The sequence below is a fragment of the Equus asinus genome, chromosome 5, assembly GCF_041296235.1.
Source record: "Equus asinus isolate D_3611 breed Donkey chromosome 5, EquAss-T2T_v2, whole genome shotgun sequence".
NCBI lineage: Eukaryota > Metazoa > Chordata > Mammalia > Perissodactyla > Equidae > Equus > Equus asinus.
The window spans coordinates 67,929,367-67,949,828 of record NC_091794.1 but is presented as its reverse complement, the minus strand read 5'-3'; the positions used below and the strand labels follow the sequence as shown (position 1 = coordinate 67,949,828).

Genomic DNA, 20,462 nt, shown 5'->3' with positions numbered 1-20,462 from the left:
CTGATTGCCACTGAGGTCTTGGGTGAGGAGAAAAGCCATCAGGGACATGCCAGAAGGAGCTGGTCCAGGAAGGAAGGTGATATTGCCTATATGTAAAAAGAAGAAGACAGGTAAGTCACCGGAGTGTCAGGGCTCAGGGGAAGGCAGACCAGCCTTTCTGTGGGGCAGCACTTCCCAAACGTGGCACTGTTGACAATTTGGGCCAGATAATTCTTTGTTGTGGGGACTGTCCTATGCATTGTAGGATGTTTAGCTGTGTCCCTGGTCCTTACCCTCTAGATGCCAGTAGCACAACCTCCCAAGTTGTGACCTGCAAATGTGTCTAGTCATTGCCAAACGTCCCCTGAGGGCAAAATCACCCCCAGTTGAAAGCCCTGTTGTAGGAAGAGATCTGCTCCCCTTGAGAAAAGCTGTAGAAATGGAGAGAAACCCGAGCTGCGCTCCCCAGGGGGCTCTGCGGACTGTGTCAGGATCTTGGACTGTGGGTGGGACAGGTAAGGAGGGGGATGGCTAGGGAGTTGGTGGAAAAAAGCGGGTTCCAGATGTGCCACTCTGAGCTGCCGCAAGGGGTCCAGATATGACATCCACATCTTCAGTGAAAGCATTATGAAATGCCATTCGTGACTGGATTGCTTGCAGAAAAAAGAGAGCGAGCAGAGTTTTCTAAATGGGTCAGGAGGAGGGTAGAACTGAGGCCAAGAGGACCCAGGAGTCAAAACAAAGAGAGGAAGAAGGAAGAGAGACCTAGAAATCAGGGGCTTGATGGGTTTGCCAGGACCCAGAATTGGGGTGCACGTCTGTGAAATTTTACCTAAATCTCTGAGGAAATGGAGGCAATAATAACAGAGTTCCTTATTAAACTCTCCACATTGAAATCAGATATACATTTCTTAGCTTAGAAGCTATTCATTAAATTTTTTATAACTTTATTTGAGATTAATAACGATACTACTGGCCAATCCTGCTAAAGAGAGAATCTAAATATTCCCAAAGATATCAAGACATCTGCACACCCTTGGGCAAGTTAGTTAACTTCTCTGGACGTTCATTTCTTCAACTGAAAAATGAAATTAGTCATTTCCATCTCATAGACTTGTGAGGATTAAGTAAAATAAGGTGTCTGAAATGCCTGCCACATGAGACGTGTTCAATTATTGTCTATCTTTCTGTCTGTCTCTAATTAATTTATGAATATGTCTGGAAGAGTAAGAGATTGTGTGTAGGGATGGCATCATCAGTCCAGATGTGTGACTGTTATTATAATTCTAAGAATGCTTCTGGAGATGTCCATTTAAGATGTCTGGTCCCCTCAAGACACAGATATGCTGGGTCTTAATGATATCCAAAGTCTACATGAAAAGTGGAAAGTCCATTCAATTACCTACGTTTCTCAGGTTCCAGATGTTTGGCAATACATTGTAGAACCTTCATGTAACTGCTAGTCTTCCCTACTTTTTTCTGGCTATTTACAGCTGAGCTGAAATACTAGTAGTAGCCTTGTTTCAGTCTTGAAAAACAGATTGATCTAACTTTAGAAGTTCCAAGAGCCACTCAAAAAGACCATGAATTCTGGAACTGAGGTTTGGCTTTTGCCTCCATCTGAAAATAAGATCCCTTTGCTAAGCTGGTATTAGTTAAATAGCCTTTCCTCAACCGTATACATATTATTTTTCAAAAAGTCAGAAAGACAGTGGCCTTTGGTGTCTGAAATTTTAGGGTGTTTGGCTAATCAATACCCTAGTGACTGATTAACCACATCTGAATGAGAATCATGTGAGTTCTGTTAGTTTCAAACATTAGATAGATCTTACAGATCCTGGCCTGTAGACATCTTTGACTCCAACTCCCTGACTAGACACTTTTATTCCTTCTAGGTCATACAGCGTGGTGGCTTCTGGATGAGATGTTTGCTGTTGCTGTTCTGATCTTGGCTTTGACGACTTGTCAGCCTGGGGTACCCATACAGGAGGATGTGATCTGGTGAGTCGGTCACACGTAGGGATCACCTGTTGGGGAACCAAGACACTTTCATGTTTGTGACCAGCTATTTTAGGATGGAATGTGACCTCTTTTCATGCTATTAATAATCTAGTGAAGGAGTAGCCGACTGTGAAAAGGGCGTGCACTTGGAGTCAGATAGGCCTGAGTGCAAATCCCAGTTCTAATACGAAGGAGTTGGGAAATCTGGAGTAAATCACTTAATTTCTTTGAGCTTCAGTTTCCCCAGCTGTAAAATGAGAATAATAATGCCTCTTCTATAAGAGTTAATGAACATGAAATAAGATCCAGGATATAAAATATACTCAGCTTAATAAATAGTAGTTCTCTTGAGTATGTTGGACAGCTAACCTCTACTTATCCATTTGTGAAACATAAGAACACCTGTCTCACAGTATTTTGGAGGAAGATAAAATTAGGTAATGTACACAAAATCATCTTGGGAAAGGGAAGAGGCTGTAGAGATGTTGGATCATTTCATTCCAGAAACGAGTTTACCTTTTGCTATAGGGTGACGCGTGGATGTGATATTTTTATATATACATTGCATTTCACCCATTCCATTTCCTTGAATATCCCAAACTGTCTTCATATTTTTTATATCTTAACATCAAGTATTTTGTGTGCTTCAACAGCCCCTTACTTCGCCTGTGGGATGGTTTTAAAGTAGTCTCTGTCTCTCAAACATTAAAGATTTTAAGCAGAGTTATTTTATTCAAATTCTTGTTGGCTAATTCAATTTTGAATCATTATTGCTTTTAAATGCTAGAGCAAGACAGATTTCCCTGAAGTAACAGTTCAGAAGAGGGAAAGGCATTTTTATAAGCAGTTAATTTGCAACTTGTATTTAAAGCAAACACAATTGTGAAAAATCAGAAAATTCACCTCTAATAATTAGGAAATAAAGGCAAGAGAACTATGGTAAAGGAAATATCTGCTGAGAGACTCTTAATTATAAAAGCTTATCATTGTAATCCTTTTTGAAAATGAACAAAGAGTCTTGATGTTTGATGAACTTATCAAGTACGACAGACCAGTGAAGAGGCAAATTTGAAGTCAAGGCAAAAGAGAACGAATTAAATATTTTACAAAGTGCTGAAGTAGGAAATCACGAGGTCTCTGTGTCAGCGTGCCTGACCCTGACTTTGAAACTGGAAAACTACATGGTGTAATGTCACTGGGTTCAGATTCTGGCACTGGCATTTACTGTTTGTGTGATGTCAGGCAAGTTATTTAAGTTTTCTGAGCTGTAAAACAGGAGGAAAGTAAGAGGAAGAATTAAATGCATGAAAAGTACTAAGAACAGTGCCTGGTACTTACTAAGCATTCGGTGAAATCGGTTGCCAGTGGTGTTGTGGGATTGTTGTTGTCATTTTTTGGTATTTCCATTCTGTCTGATGGTTGACAAAAATTAGACAGAACAAATTTATAATAATGTGCCAATTGGCATGGATTTTCTAGATTTATCAGTGATTTGAAACTTTTAAAAAATTTAACATGGCATTCTTTTTTCCCAAATAAAACTCTAACATTGTAAACAGATGATATACATTTACATTTTTAATGGTATATGTTTATTTTTACAAGTTCATCTTTACCATTTGCTTATTCTAAAGTCTTAATAGAAAAAGGGGGTTGTTTGAGAAAAACATTTTAAAACAATGGTGATAAAAAGGAAGTTATAAACTTCAGCCTCAGAAATCAATGGATCTTTATTACATATTTTATACAAATAATACATTTAGCATATGTGTTTCTTTAAAAAGTTTAACAATTTTTCAATCGTTTTTATTTATTGAGAGTTGTTTTATGGTGAAGAATATAACTTATCTTAATGAATGGTCCATGTTTACTCAAAAGTCTTCTGTTGTTGGGTGTAGTTCCAAGTCATTAAGTCAAGTTGGTGGTTAATGTTCCTTGAGTTTTCATCCCCCTGTTCTATCAATTACTGAGGGAGGGATGTTGCAATCTCCAACTATATTTGTGGATTTGTCTATTTCTCCTTTCAGTTCTGTCAGTTTTTGCTTCACGTATTTTGAAGTTCTATTATGTCTTCTTGATGATGTACTCCTTTATCGTTATAAAAAGCTTTTGTTATCTCTGGCAAGCATCCTTGTCCTGCAGTCTGTTATTAATACAGCTGTTCTTGCTTTCTCATCATCAGTGTTTGCGTGGTGAGTGTTTTTCCAATATTTTATTTTAACTAATCTGACTCTTCATATTTTAAAGTATTTGTCATGTAGATAGCACACAGATGAGTCTTGCTTTATTATCTGGTCTAATGTCTTTTAATCGTAGTATTTATGCCATTTATATAAAATGTAATTACTGATATGCTTGGATTTGAGTCTACTAACTTTCTCCTTGTTTTCTACTTGTCCCATCTGTCCTTTGTTTCCATTTTTCTCTCTTTTTGTCATCTTTTAAGTTTAATATTTTTCTAATTTCAAATGATTTATTAGTATTCTACCTTATTATTTTTGGTTGTTACTCTAAAATTTGCAATGTATATCATTTACTTATCACAGTCTACCTTTAAATAATATCATACCACTTCTGATAGCATTTTTGTTCTGCCTGAATAACTTCTTTGACATTTCTTGTTGTAGTGCAGAATAAATTTTGATGATGAATTCTCCATTTTTGTTGGTCTGAAAAAGTTTTTATTTTGCCTTTATTTCAAAGAATTTCTTTGCTGAATATAAAATTCTCAGTGAATAGTTTTTTTTCCCCTCACATCACTTTAAGGCTGTCATTCCGTTATCTTTGTCTTGCATTGTCTCTGAGGAGAAATCTACTTTGTTCCTCTTTGCGTGTCATAGTTTTTAAAATTTGACTGCCTTTAAGATTTTCTCTTATCATTGGTTTCCAGCAGTTTGATCATGATGTGCCTTGGTATGGTTCTGTGGGTTTATAGTTCTCACCAAATCTGGAAATTTTTTGGCCGTTATTAATTCAAATATGTTTTCCACCCCAAACTGTCTCTTGCCTCTCCTGCTAATCCTACTGAAGATATTAGACTGCTTCATACATTCCCATAGCCCACTGAGGCTCTGGCTTTTTTTATTGTTGTTGGCTGTCTTGGTTCTCTCTTTGTTTCATTTGGGATAGTTTCTATCAGTATATCTTCAGGTTTACTAATGTTTTCTTCTGCAGTGTTTAATCTGTGTTTAAGCCCATTCAATGAACTTTTCATTTTGATTATTAAAATTTTAAGCTTCAGAAGTTTCATTTGGTACTTTTTAGCATCTTGGACTTCTCATCATGTTCACAATTCTCCTTAAACACTTTAACATACTTACAATAACTTTTTTAAAGTCATTGTGTGCTAATTCCATAGATCTTGAGAATTGGGAAGGACTTAGACAACACCTAGTTTAACCCACTCATATTACGGATAAAGAAACTGAGCCCTACAGAGAGAAGGAGAATATTAAATAACAAGCAGACCACTCTGTCAGGCATTTTATGAATATTGGCCATTTTAATCTTCATTACATCCCTCCAAGATTGTAATTATTATCCCCCCAATTGAGGGCCAGACAGGAAACAAAGCAATCTGATATGTTCTAAGTGACCCAGCTCCCTGGTGGCATAGTCAAGCCTTCTAATTCTCAGATCACTGTTATCACCACCATTACCGCTAACCTCACACACCAGAAATAAGAATCTTATCAAAACTAAGCAACCATTTTGATAAGTAAGACAAATGTTTAATTTGGAGTTAAAATACCCAAAGTTTTCATAAGGTTTCAACCCAGCATTTACACTGATGAAGAAACATGAGTGAAGACCTCAAACATGGAGGACAACCGCAAGGGTTTGTTGGTTGGTTTGTTTGTTTTAAATAGGCCATATGGGCAGTGGGCCCTAAATAAACCTAAATCACGATGCTCCTTTTTATTTTCTTGCTTTCATAGACATCAGAGGGTGTTCACCAAAGCATCCTGGGCCAGGGCCATGCGAATATTTTCAGTGGTTGTCCAGATGACTGGGGATCAATATGTATTCAGGCTGTATGAGTTTTTAATTAATATGAACAAATGGCATAGTGAACATGACTCAAAAGGGAGTCTTGTGAATGTGGATACTTTTGCTCAGGATGACTAATCTTTAGCTATACTTGAAACTGGAGTGAAGTCCTGGCTTCGCCACTTTTTGGCTACAGAACTTGAGCAAGTTCCTCTAACTCTCTAAGGCTCAATTTTCTCATCTGTAAAACAGAGATAATACATATTTCATAGAGTGCTTGTCAGGAACTGACATAGAAAGTTCATATAAAGTACTTAGCCCAGAAGCTGGCACATGGTAAGCTTTTAGAATATTATTTTTATTACTCTATTTCCCTTTTGTCAGAAGTGCTTCATCTTGGGATGCTAGAACAATGCATAGAGTTGGAGTCAAACAGCCTTGGTCTAAGTCCTTGCTTTGCCATTTACTATCTCTATAACCTTAAGCAACTTATTTCAGCTTCCCATGAATCTGAGTTACTTATCTATAAAATGGGTATAATAATTCCTACCCCACAGGGTTCTTGTGAAATTTAAATGAGATAATATAAGGTTAAATGAGATACTATATTCATACCAAAAATTTTTATTGAGTTCCTACTATCTGCAAGGTGCTGAGCTTAGCACTAGAGCACAATGGTGAACAGCATAGGCATGATCCTTGCCTTGCAGAACTTGCCATGTGGTGGTGGAAACAAAGTGTGAGAAGCTCGGTGTATATGGCATTATGTTCACACAGGGCGGTCAGATCAAGAAGGCTGTCTGTGTGAAATGAGACCTCACTGAACTGGGAGGGTTCAGCCAGATGGACAAGGTGTGACTGTGCTGTGTGGAGGAATTAGCGTTATGCATACATTGCACAAAAGCCTGGCACATGCTCAGTACCAGAAGTTCTGCATGGAATTCTACGTGTATGTGGTGCACAGTAGATTCTCTTTTTTTGTTCACTCCTTCATTTTTTCGTTCGTTCGTTTGCTCATTCCTTCACTACACCTTCCAGGTATGTTAGGTGCTAGACGGTGAACTAAACAAATAACGTCCCTACTGTCAGGGAATTTACAGTGTAGTGAGGAGTGAGTCAATAAACTTGGAAATGAAACATTTCAGTGAGAACTGTCGTAAATACCATGAAGGAAACAAATAGGGCCCTTTGAAAGAAGATATCAGAGCACCCTAAGGATATGCTGGTTGGGGATTTCTTTGTGGAGATGGAATTTAAGCTGGGCAGGAAGGATGGTAAGGGGAGACCACGTGCAGAACAGGGGAGATGAGAGATCAGCATGTGCCGAGACCTCCCGGTGGGAATGGCTCCCCACGGTCCTGGAACTGAAGGACGGGAGCAGCATGAGGGCAGGGGACTGTGCCTTGAGAGGACGTCAGAAAGGTGGCAGAGGCCAGTTCACAGAGGACCTCGGGCACCATGATCAGGAATTTGGATTTTAGTCTATATGTCCTAAAAAATAAAGAAATAAACAACACTAAAGGGTCTTATAAATGGGGGATATTATCTGATTCTAATTTGAAAAAATCATCATAGTGGCTGTGCAGAGAAGGGACTGGAGGAAGGTGAAATGGTAGGTCTTGGCCCATAGTAGGCCATGGCAATTATCTGGGTAAAAAATAATGGTGCCTTAAATTAGGACATGGGTGGGAGAGAGAGAAAGAAGGGAAGATATTTGAGAGAAATCTTGAAAGTAAAATTGACAGAAATTGCCAAAGGACTGGATATGCGGGTGAGGGGAAGGAAGGAATTAAAGCCCACTGCTGGGTATCTGGCTTGAGCAACTGCATGCTATGGTGGGTCCACTTACTGATGTGGGTGAAATCAAGAGAGGAGCTGGTTAAAAGGAGAAGATTACGAATTTCGATTTGGAACCATGACATGCCATGCCCGAGAGACACCTAGTGGAGATATAAGATGGGGCAGTTGAATAAACAAAACAGGATTTCAAGGTGTGGTCTAGGTTGATGATTTAAATGGAGGAGGCATTAGCATAGATGGTATGTGCAGCCCAGGGAGTGGATCTCACCTTCTGAAGAATGAGAAAAGCAGAAAGAGAAAAGAAGAAAGCCAAGACTTCGCCTTGAGGAATTCCAGTTCTGAGAGAAGTCAGAGAGAACCGGCCACAGAGGGAGGAAGAGAGCAAGGAAGTGTGATGCTAAAGAAGTCCAAGAGGAGAAAGATTTCAAGAAGGAACTAACGGTTAACAAAGGGCAAGGAAAACCAAGCCAGAAAACTTTTCACTGGATTTAGCAACGTGGAGGTCACTGGAGACTCAGCACTTTCAAAGTCAATTTAAAATACCTCAGTTTCATGATGTAATTCTCATGTAACTGGATGGGGACTGGCTCAAGATGATATAAACAGTGACAATCAGCCTTGAATGTGAGCTGAGCCAACTTATTAGGGTGACCCCTGGCTATCATCAGTTAGGCCTTTTGACTTCTAGCCTAGGCTTGGTAGCTAATTAACTATTTTGTAATCTAAATTGCTGAGGTGGCCACATTCTGAGGTCAAGCAGTTGACTCATAAGTTATGTGTTCAACTCCAGAGTTTAGGCCTTTTGCCCAATACGCCACCCCATTTAAAAAGGCAGCTGGGAAGCATCTCACTAGCCCATAGCCCTGTACAGAGTGGGCATTCAATACATTTCTGATGAAAGATGGAGGTTTGATGAGCATGTATGAGGTTGAGAAGGTCAGAGACAAGAAACTAGCACGTATGTCAGGTTTGTGTTTGGAGCTTTACGTAAACGATCTCACTCCATATTCAAAACAGCCTCACAGTTATTATTGTCCTTGCTTTTTAGCTATAAAAGATTGAAGTTCAGTAAGTAGCAGAAACTGGATTTAAATGCATATGTGGTGGACTCTAAATGCCTTTCTGTTACATCAATGTTTCTTCAACTGTGTTACATAGTCTTACAGATATTACATGAAAAAAGAAATGATCTGTATTCAAAAAATTGGGTAAATGCTGGGTTAAGTAAATTAAAATGCAGAACTTCTCAGAACCTTTAATATGTTGTTGGGCATTTTAAATCTCCAAGAGTAGTATGGTGTATGCAATGCATGCAAATGTATTTGACCGTGTAACTTTTCCTCTTTTCCTCCCCCACCTCAGGTGTATATCTCAGAAACTAGCCCTCCACAGAGCACACTTTGAGAAACCCTGAAATAGCACTAGATTGACTCATGGTGGTTCTACAGACGAAACGTCAGATAGGTAAAGAAACTTGCCCATAGTAGCACAGCAAGGTAGATGCACACTAAAGACTAGGATCAAAGACTCCTGGGTCCCAGGGCTCATCTTAAATGTCTTACCACTTGAGTAGATTTTCAGTAGCTGGGAGATGCTTTAAAACTATTTGTCAAGATTTTCTAGGCCACAGATTTATTAATGGTTCCTTAAGTAATTGAAAAATTGACACAGTTCTTTTGGAAAGCCATTTGACCGTATGTGTCATAAGCTTTAAACTCATTTATATCCTCAACCCAGCCCTCCAATTCTACAGGATACATCTTTGGTAAGTAACTTAGAATAGAGAAAAAATGGGTGCTCAATACTCTAATTGTTTAATGTCAGGGAAGTGGAACAATATGCAATCATTATAAATATTTTACATTTCTGCTATAATATTAAGTGGAAAAATCAGGATATAAAATGTAATGCTCAGCATGACCTCAACCGTATTATGAAAATAAAGAGTGAAAGGAAATATAACAAAGTATTAATGGTGGTAGGATTGGGGCAATTTTTTTCTTTTATAATCTTTCCTATGTTCTCTTTAATGAGAATGTATTACTTTTATAATCAGCAAAAAATAAACTACATTAAAAAATTCACTGGGAGGATAAGAGAAAATGCTGGTCATATTGCTATTGGCTGGCAGGTTGGAGCCCTGTAATGACTTAATGAGCGGTTCTTGGGTACCTTCTGTCCTCCTGTTTCAGTGATAGCATTACTGTGTGTGCCTCTGTCTAGACATCATGTCACAAAGCTTTTAAAACTACAGCAACAAAGCACGCTCTGCCTAAGCTTTTGCTTCCATCCATTAATACTGTTTCCTTCCGTTTTGACATCATAATGCAGTCTCTGTGGGCTTACAATGACATTATCTTGACAATTCCACAGTGAGCTGCAGAACTAATGCTGGAGTCATTTTCTGCTTCCAAACCTTTGCCCTCTACCTTCTCTCCCACCTTTTAATGGTTAGAACTCTTGTCTTTCTCCATGTTCCTATGCTTCAAACCTTTATTATTGGGATTATCTATCAGAAAAATGATATATGGACCAAGGCTTGAGCCATTTGAATGTCTAGATACCAGGATTATTTAATTAGATTCTGACTGGGAATTAGGTTCAAATAAATCTCTGAACAATGCCACTTTAGTTCCCATAGATTGATTTTATTTTTTCCCTTCCCTGCTTTCCTTCCTTCCTTCCTAGCTTCCTCCTTCCCTCTCTCCCTCTTTCCCTCTCTGTCTCTCTTTTTTCCTCCCTCTTCCCTTCCTTTTTTTTTTTGCCTTTTCTAAATATTTACTTAGCACCTTCCTTGGATCTGGCACCGTGATAGGTGCTGGAACTTCAGTAGCAAACATACAGACAGTAAAGTACTTACCTTCAGAGAGGTTACAGTGTGGTGAGGAAGGCAGAAGTTCTACAAAAATTATAAGTGTGATAATTTGGTGTTGAGAAGAAGATGTGCAGAGATTGACCAAATCATACAAAGGAAGATATCTAACCAGGCTGGGAGTTGAGAAATGTCTCCCTAGGGAACTGATGCTTATGACGAGGCTGAAAGATACCTAGGAATTAACCAGGTGAAGAGATAAATAGGTGAGTTCATTCAGGATTGGGTTTTACATGTATGTGTGATCAAGGGAAGATTGTGGTCCAGGAATTTAGGATATAGTTAAGATTTTTAAATGACGGATCATGGAATCAAAACTAATTATAAATGGAAATAGAAACAGGAGGGGGTCTTATTGCTCAAGAGGAAGTTCAGGTGTCAACGGAGGCCCCCATGAGATCCCACAAAAGCACAGTGGGAATCCTCAGGCACATAGTGTAGAAGGAGAGGAGGCTGCAGAGACCCAAATACCTCTGCACGGGCGACTCGGGAATCAGTGATTTGGAGGAAGAGGTGTTTCAGAGAGTGAGAGGGTCCAGGATGTGACCCTGGAAGATGGCAGAGTGAAGAAAAAGGTCATCGGAGGTGAGGAAAAGGAGTAAGTGAGAGGGAGAGTGTTAGATGCTCATCTGTGGGGATGGTGAGGTCTCCCAGAGCAGCGAGAAGAATTGGAGTAGAGAGGAAGACTGTGAGCTGAGCACAGGTCAGGGCAGAGGGGCCGCTGTCGTATCCTGGGATCAACTTATAGATCAGAGGTTCTCAAAATGTGGTCTGCAGACCTCAGGGAGGCCCCAGGATCTTTTCAGGTAGGGGAGCCTGTGAGTTCACAACAATTTCACAATAATACGAAGACATTATTTGCCCTTTTCACTGTGTTTATATTTGCATTGATGATACAAAAATAATGGTGGATAAAACTATTGCGACCTTGACACAAATCAAGGCAGTGCACCAAACTCACAGGAGAGAAATGAAGTTTTACTTAAGAAAGTCCTTCTTGAAATAATAGAAATTGTTAATCTCATTAAGTCTCAATCTTAGCATACATGTTATTTAAATACTCTATGTGACAAAATAGGAAGAATGCATAAAGAACTTGTGCTGTACTCAAGTATAATGATGGTATTGAAAAAAAGCAATTGTTTGAGTTGTAAGTCGAAGCAGCCACTTTGCTTTCATGAAATAATGTTTTTACTTGACAGAACAACTACCAGACAAACTGCACTTATTCAGTCTTAGATATTTGGCAGACATTGTCTCAAAAATGAACAGAGAGCCTATCACTTCAAGGAAAACAAATAGCAATGTTTGTTACAAGTGACAAAACCTGAACTTTCAAGCAAAAATTAAAATTTTGGAAAACATATCCACTATCATGAGTTTGATGAGATTACTGGTGATATTAATAAATTTAACTTTTTATTATTGTATAGTGAAATGTGTTAATATTTATACCATATGCACATGCAGTGAATCATTATTTTCCATATTTCCAATGCCTGATGTTACAAAAATCATGTATGGGTATGAGATCCATTCAAAGTGTATACTGACAAATGGTTTCAATGTAGCAGTATACAAAAAAATTCATTGATATGCTTTCAGATTCCACATTGCAACTAACATTTAAGAAATTCCCACTTGTCAAGTTTTGGCATAGTATCAAAGAAGGTCATCCGCCATTATCTGAAGGGATCATTAAAGCACTCCTCAGCTACATGACTTTTTCAACTACTAAAACACCCCTCAACTATATAACTTTTTCAACTACATAACTGTATGAGGCTGGAGTTTCTTCACAGACTTCAACCAAGACAACATAACGCAACAGACGGAATAAAAAAGCAGAAATGAGGACCTAGCTGCTTTGTACTAATCCAGACATTAAAGAGATTTGCAAAAATGTAAAACAATGATGCTCTTTTCACTAATTATTTTTCTTGGAAATGTATTTTTAGGTAAAATTGTGTTGTTTATGGTAACATGTAATGTGTTTGTTATTGCAATTTTAAATAAATACGTATTTTAAAAATTTCTCAGTTTTGATTTTGAATTTTGTGAATATCTATAGATCTAGCCCACTTAAAAAAGCTCTTTGGAGTCCTCAGTGATATACTAGAATGTAGAAGGGGCCTGGGACCAGAGTTTGAGAATCAGTGTTAAAGATGAACATCACTTTGCTGACGATCCCGTGGCTCTTTGTCTAGGGATTCAGCCTAAGCGCCATCATTCATCATGAGTAGCAGCTCACAGCAGAATTAGCAGGAATTTGAAGCACTTTTTCTCCTACACTAGGGAGGTAATTGTGCCATTCGTCACAGCAGAGGCTGCCTGGCTCTCGGAGGTTGTGACAATCCTGGTGGTGACAGACAACCTTGCACCTTTGCCTAGTGGGCTGACCGGGCTGTGAAGCCTCCACAGCAGCAATGGCGCTGTGGAAAGAGGCTCAGGCTTGGAGCCAGGCGAGCTGGTGGCTGGACCCCGTCGCCCTGAGTGCTGAGCCACTTGGGAAAACTTTGTAACCTCTGGGGAGGCAGCATGGGGTAATAGAACACAACGTTAGAGCAGACCAGTTGCTACCTTCTACCTGTGTTACCCCAGGCAGGGGTCTCACGCTCTCATTTCTGTTGGCTGGTTTGTAAAAAGAGGAGGCAACAGCGTGGTGAGGAACAGGAAATGAGCTTTGTCATCAAAACAACCAGTTCAAATTCTGCCTGTCCTTCCTGGGCTATGACTTCAGGGACGACTTAGCTTTTAGGAACCTTAACTATCTTATATATAGAATAGGGCTAATAATATTTACCTCCTACAATCATTACAGAGATTAGATGAGATAATCCATGTAATGTCCTAGCATGGAAAAATAAAAGCCAATCTTTAATAAACACTTCACAAGCATTTTAATGTGCTTTCAATAACCCTATTAGGCACTGTTATTTTTAACATAGTTTTACAGATGGGAATGCTGTAGCTCAGAGATGTTAAGCAACTTGCTCAAGTTTTCAAAGTCAGGTGGCTAAGATTCAAACTCAGTTCTCTCGCCCCAGACCCCAGGTTCTTAACCACTTGCTTTCTGCTGCTCAAACTCTTCAAAAACATTAGCCCTCCTCAATACTTGTCTCTCTACAATTAGAATAATTTGATCCACATAGGCTTGATACAGGATTGAAAGAGAGAATTTATATAAGCCCTCCAGCATCATACCAGATACAGTAGGAGCACAACAAATTTTCATTCTTCATTTCTTAAAACTGCGATTGACTGGAAGGAAAAACACGCACAGCTTTTTCCTTTGCTTAAATTCTGCATCTGAAAATTGACACAGGGAGATGAAAAGAGTTCTGGCGATGGATGGTAGTGATGGTTGCACAATGCCATGAATGTACTTAGTGCTACTGAACTGTACACTTAAAAATGGTTAAGATAGTAAATTTTATGTTATATGCATTTTACCACAGTAAAAATAATTGGAGAAAAAGGCAAGGCCATAGGCCACACATCTTTTGTTTTAAAAACAGCATGTGGAATTCTTAAGAAGGAAGATGAAATCTTTCAAGTGTTGGAAGCACCCTCACAGCCAAACCTTCTGAGTGCGAATACCTGTGCATCTGTTGACATTCCCCTCCTCTCCCTGCACCGTCCCCACTCCCACCTCCCCATAACTGGAAAGTTAAGGGAACATATTGCCTCGAGTTCTGCTGCTACAGGTACCCAGATGCCCAAATCAATGGGCAAACTTTACAAATTAAAAAATTCAGCATCTGTTCAGCCATAAAAAAGAAGGCAATCCTGCCACTTGCAACAACCTGGAGAACCTGGAGGACATTATACTAAGTGTAATAAGCACTATGGGAAATAGAATACAGCATGATCTCACTGACATGTGGAATCTAAAAAAGTTGACCTTGCAGAACCAGACAGTTGAATAGCAGTTACAAGGGCTGGGGAGTAGGGAACATGGGGAGAGTTTGCTCAAAGGGTACAAACTTTCAGTTACCAGATGAATAAGTTCTGGGGATTTAATGTATAGCATAGTGACTGTAGTTAATAATGCTCTAGTGTATACTTGAAATTTGCTAAGATAGTAGAGCTTAAGTGTTCTCACCACACCAAAGAAAAGAAAAAGGATAACTATGGGAGGTGATGGATGTATTAATTAGTTTGATTGTGGTCATCATTTCGCAATGTATATGTATTTCAAACCATCACATTGTATACCTTAAATATATACAATTTTTAGTTGTCACTTATACCTCAGTAAAACTAGGAAAAAATTCAGCATCTGTTTTCATATTATTAAGATACTTTCATGTTAAAAGACCTTTTTGAATTTATAATAACAAAGTAAAAATTACCATAATAAAAATTTAAACAATTGAAGCAGGGGTCTTTCCTCTTTTTAGGAGAGTAAGTCGGGCTGCTCACAGTTCCGCTGCCACAGCAGTTGCCTGCCAGCTGAGCAACTGGTCAGAGTGGACAGATTGCTTTCCATGTCAGCAAAAAAAGGTAAGACATTTATGACTAGTTTTGGGGACTTTAATGTTTTAATTATACATTAGGTATTCAAATGGAGATGAATGATTGGGTCTATGAATCTGGAGGTCTGGGGAGAAACTGGGCCTAGAAATAGGTATTCAGAAGCCATGAACACATGAATGGTGGAACTTTTTCTGCCTCTTTTGATTTTGTTTGTAAGGTATTATTGGGTAAGGCTGCAAAAACTGTATGTCACAGCTTATATGTAGAAAAGTGGTCATTTGGACAGGAGCACACTGGATCCCCAATGGCCTCTCTGGGTTCTGGCCAATCAATTGCCTTCTAAAGAGGATCATCTGGAGCGAATAATGGCTTGGTAACAAAATGCCAAGCTGTCCATGACCTATGGGGAGCTGAGATAAACCAGAGCATACAACAGAGGGTGTTCCTGAGGATTCTACTTTTACGGATTGAAAAGGCTGACACATCCGATGAACAGACATGTGTCTGTCTTGCCTGTTTAAATGGTCTTGAATGGTCCAAAATCATCACTAAACTCAGTGGCATACCAAGGCAAAGGAGATTTTGGGAGCATTCCTTAACTATGTCCTGGCAGAGAAGAGTATTAAAATTCTGACTTTGAAGGAAACAGACATCCAAGTCCAGGAAGCACAGAGAGTCCAAAATAAGATGAACTCAAAGAGACTCACACCAAGACACATTATAATTAAAATATCAAAAGTTAAAGATAAAGAGAGAATCTTAAAACAGCAGGAGAAAAGTAACTAGCTACATACAAGGGAACCACCATAAGACTATCATTTGATTTTTCAGCAGAAACTTTACAGACCAGGAGCGAGTGCATGATATATTCAAAGTACTTACAGGAAAAAACTTACAACCGAGAATACTCTATCCTGCAAGGTTATCCTGCAGAATTGAAGGAGAGATATAGCGTTTCCCAGACAAACAAAAGCGAAAGGAGTTCATCAGCAGTAAACTAGCCTTACAAGAAATGTTAAACAGACTTCTTTAAACAGAAATAAGAAAATTATGAAAGAAAAAATCTCATTGGTAAAGGCAAACGTATAGTAAAGGTAATGGATCAACCACCTATATAGCTAGTAGGAAGGTTAAAAGACAAAAGTAGTAAAATCATCTATGTCTACAATTAGTAGTTAAAGGATACAACAGATTTTTAAAATGTGAAATATGACATCAAAAATAAAATGTATGGGAGCAGGAGTAAAAATGTAGTGCTTTTAGAATGTGCTGGAACTTAAGCCAGCATCATCTTAAAATGATGCTATATACATAGGTTGTTATATTTGAATGTCATGATAACTGCAAAACAAAAACTTATAACAGATACATAAGAAACAAAGAGAAAGAAATACAAATATAACACTAAAGAAAACCATCAAGTCACAAGGGATGAGAGCAAGAGAACAAGAAAGGAGGAGAAAAGAACTGCAAAAACAACCAGAAAACATTAGCCAAGTTTCAATAAGTACATACCTATCAATAATTACTTTAAATGTAAATGGACTAAATGCTCCAATCAAAACAGGGAGGGAGTTGGAGGAGGGCAAAAGGAGTAAATGGGTATATATGTATGGTGATGAGTGGAAACTAGACTTTTGGTGGTGAACATCATGCAGTCTATACAGAAGCTGAAATATAATGATGTACACCTGAAATTTACAAAATGTTATAAACTACGTGGCCTCAATAAAATAAATTTTTAAAAAAGACATAGAGTGGCTGAATGGATAAAAAAAAACCAAAAACAAGACCCATACATATGCTGCCTACAGGAGACTCACTTCAGATCTAAACATACACACACTGAAAGAAAAGGGATGGAAAAAGATATTCCATGTAAATGGAAATGAGAAAGGGAAGGTAGCAATACTTTAATCAGACAAAATAGACTTTAAAACAAAGACTATAATAAGTGACAAAGGGATTACCTAATGATAAAGGAGTAATTCCAAAAAAAGGATATAACACTTATAATTGTCTATGCACCCAACATAGGAAAACCTAAATACATAAAGCAAATATTAACAGATGTAAAGGGAGAAATTGACAGTAATATAATAATAGCAGGGGACTTAAAAATCACACTTACATCAATGGATAGATCATCCAGACAGAAAATAAGAAAACATTGGCCTTAAATGACACATTAGACCAGATGGACTTAATAGTTATACACAGAGCCTTCTATTGAAAATAGCAGAATACACGTTCTTTTCAAGTGCACATGGAACATTCTCCAGGATAGATCACATATTAGGCCACAAAACAAGTCTCAATAAATTTAAGAAGATTAAAGTCATATCAAACATCTTTTATGATCTCAAAGGTATGAAATTAGAAATCAATTACAAGAAGAAAACTGGAAAAAACAGGAACACAGGGAAGCTAAACAACATGCTACTAAACAGCCAATGGGTCAATGAATAAATCAAAGAGGAAATAAAAAAAATACCTTGAGATAAATGAAAATGGAGACCCAATGTTTCAAAATCTATGGGATGCAGGAAAAGCAGTTCCAAGAGGAAAGTTCATAGCAATACAGGCCTACCTTAAGCAACAAGAAAAATCTCAAATAAACACTTTAACCTTACACCTAAAAGAACTAGAAAAATAAGAGCAAACAAAGCCCAAAGTTAGTGGAAGGAAGAAATAATAAAGACCAGAGTGGAAATAAATGAAATAGAGACTAAAAAAAAATAAAAGTAGAAAAGATCAATGAAACCAAGAGCTGGTTCTTTGAAAAGAAAAAATTGATAAATCTTTAGCAGAGGGCCCAAACAAATAAAATCAGAAATGAAAGAGAAGTTACAACTGACACCACAAAAATGCAAAAGATCATAAGAAATTATCATGAACAATTATATGCCAACAAATTTGACAACCTAGAGGAAATGGATAAATTCCTAGAAATATACAATCTGCCAAGACTGAATCAAGAAGAAATAGAAAATCTGAACAGATAAATTACTAGTAATGAAATTGAATCAGTAGTCAAAGAACTCACAACAAACAAAAGTCCAGGACAGTTGGCTTTATAGGGAAATTCTACCAAACATTTAAGGGAGTGTTGGGGTGGTCCAGTGGCATAGTGGTTAAGTTCACATGCTCTGCTTTGGCGGTCCAGGGTTTACTTGTTCAGATCCTGGACACGGACCTAGGCACCACTTATTGAGCCATGTTTTGGTAGGCATCCCACATATAAAATAGAGGAAGATGGGCACAGATGTTAGCTCTGGGCCTCTCTTTCTCAGCAAAAAGAGAAGGATTGGCAGTGGTTGTTAGCTCAGGGCTAATCTTCCTCAAAAAAAAATTAAATTAAAAAATAAATAAATAAAAGAGAGGTCATACCTATCCTTCTCAAACTATTCCAGATAATTGAAGAGGAAGGAAAACTTCCAAACTCATTCTATAAGGCCAACATTATCCTGGTACCAAAACCAGACAGACACTACAAAAAAGAAATTACAGGCCAATATCCCTGATGAATATAAATGTAAAAATCCTCAACAAAACTTAGCAAACCAAATTGAACAATACATTAAAAGGATCATACACCATGATCAAGTGGGATTTATTCCAGCGGTGGAAGGATGGTTCAACATCCACAAATCAATCAATGTGACACCCCACATTAACAAAATGAAGAATAAAAATCATATGATCATCTCAATAGATGCAGAGAAAACATCTGACAAAATTCAACATCCATTTGTGATAAAAACTCTCAACAAAGTGGGTAGAGAGGGAATATACCCCAACATAATAAAGGCCATATATGATAAGCCCAGAGCTAACTTCATGTTCAACTGTGAAAAGCTGAAAGCTTTTCTAAGATTAGGAATGAGACAAGGATGTTCACTCTCACCACTTTTATTCCACATAGTATTGGAAGTCCTAGACAGCAATCAGACAAGAAAAGAAATAAAGAAATAAAAGGCATCCAAATTGGAAAGGAAGAAGTAAAACTGTCACTATTTGTAGATGACATGATACCGTGTATAGAAAACCCCCCAAACACCAAAAAACTATTAGAACTAATAAATGAATTCAGTAAAGTTGCAGGGTACAAAATCATATACAGAAATCTCTTGTGTTTCTTTACACTAATAACGAGCTATCAGTAAGACGAATTAAGAAAACAATCCTATTTACAATTACATCAAAAAGAATAAAATACCTAGGATTAAATTTAACCAAGGAGGTGAAAGACCTGCATTCTGACAACGATAAGATGTTAATGAAAGAAATTGAAGCTGACACAAATAAATGGAAAGATATTCCATGCTTATGAATTGGAAGAATTAATATTGTTAAAATGTTCATACTACCCAAAGCAATCTAGAGATTCAATGCCATCCTTATCAAAATACCAATGGCAGTTTTTACAGAACTAGAACAAAAATCTTAAAATTTGCATGGAACCACAAAAGACCCTGAATAGCCAAAGCAATCTTGAGAAAGAAGAACAAAGATGGAGGCAGCACGGTCCCTGATTTCAAACTATACTACAAAGCTATAGTAATCGATACAGTATGGTACTGGCACAAAAACAGACACATAGATCAATGGAACAGCATAGAGAGCTCAGAAATAAACCCACACTTATATGGTCAAGTAATATACAACAAAAGAAGCAAGAATATGCAATGGGGAAAAGACAATCTCTTCAAAAAATGATGTTGGGAAAATTGGACAGCTACATGCAAAAGAATGAAACTAGACCACTTTCTTATACCATATACAAAAATAAACTCAAAATGGATTAAAGACTTAAATATAAGACCTGAAATCATAAAACACCTAGATGACATAGGCAGCAAATTCTTTGGCATCATTCTTGGCAATATTCTTTTTGGATCTATCTCCTCAGTCAAGGGCAAAAAAAGCAAAAATAAACAAATGGGACTACATCAAACTAAAAAGCTTTTGCACAGCAAAGGAAACCATCCACAAAATGAAAAGACAACCTACCTAATGGGAGAAGATGCTCACAAATTATATATCTGGTAAGGGGTTAATATCCAAAATATATAAAGAGCTCATACAACTCAATATTAAAAAACCAAACGTTTGATTAAAAAATGAGCAGGTGACCTGAATAGACATTTTTCCAAAGAATATATACATATGGCCAACAAGTTCCTGAAAAGAAGCTCAACATGACTAATCACCAGGGAAAAGCAAATCAGAATCACAATGAGCTATCATCTCACACCTGTTAGAATGGCTGTTATCAAAAAGACAGCAAATAACAAGTGTTGGCGAGGATGTGGAGAAAAGGGAGCCCTTGTGCACTGTT

At 37.8% G+C, this 20,462-nt stretch overlaps 1 protein-coding gene across 2 annotated transcripts in view; it reads left to right on the top strand.

Moving 5' to 3' along the window:
• Window positions 1-1,775: 1,775 nt before the first annotated feature.
• Window positions 1,776-20,462, top strand: part of C8A (complement C8 alpha chain) — a 66,227-nt gene continuing 47,540 nt past the window's right edge. The window contains exons 1-2 of one of the 2 annotated variants that reach the window (XM_014844681.3): window positions 1,776-1,980; window positions 15,046-15,148. In XM_014844681.3, coding sequence (XP_014700167.2) covers window positions 1,904-1,980; window positions 15,046-15,148 — 180 coding nt within the window. In that variant the 5' untranslated portion in view covers window positions 1,776-1,903. The remainder of the gene's footprint in view (window positions 1,981-15,045; window positions 15,149-20,462) is intronic. The other variant, XM_044770890.2, reaches the window with a different exon arrangement.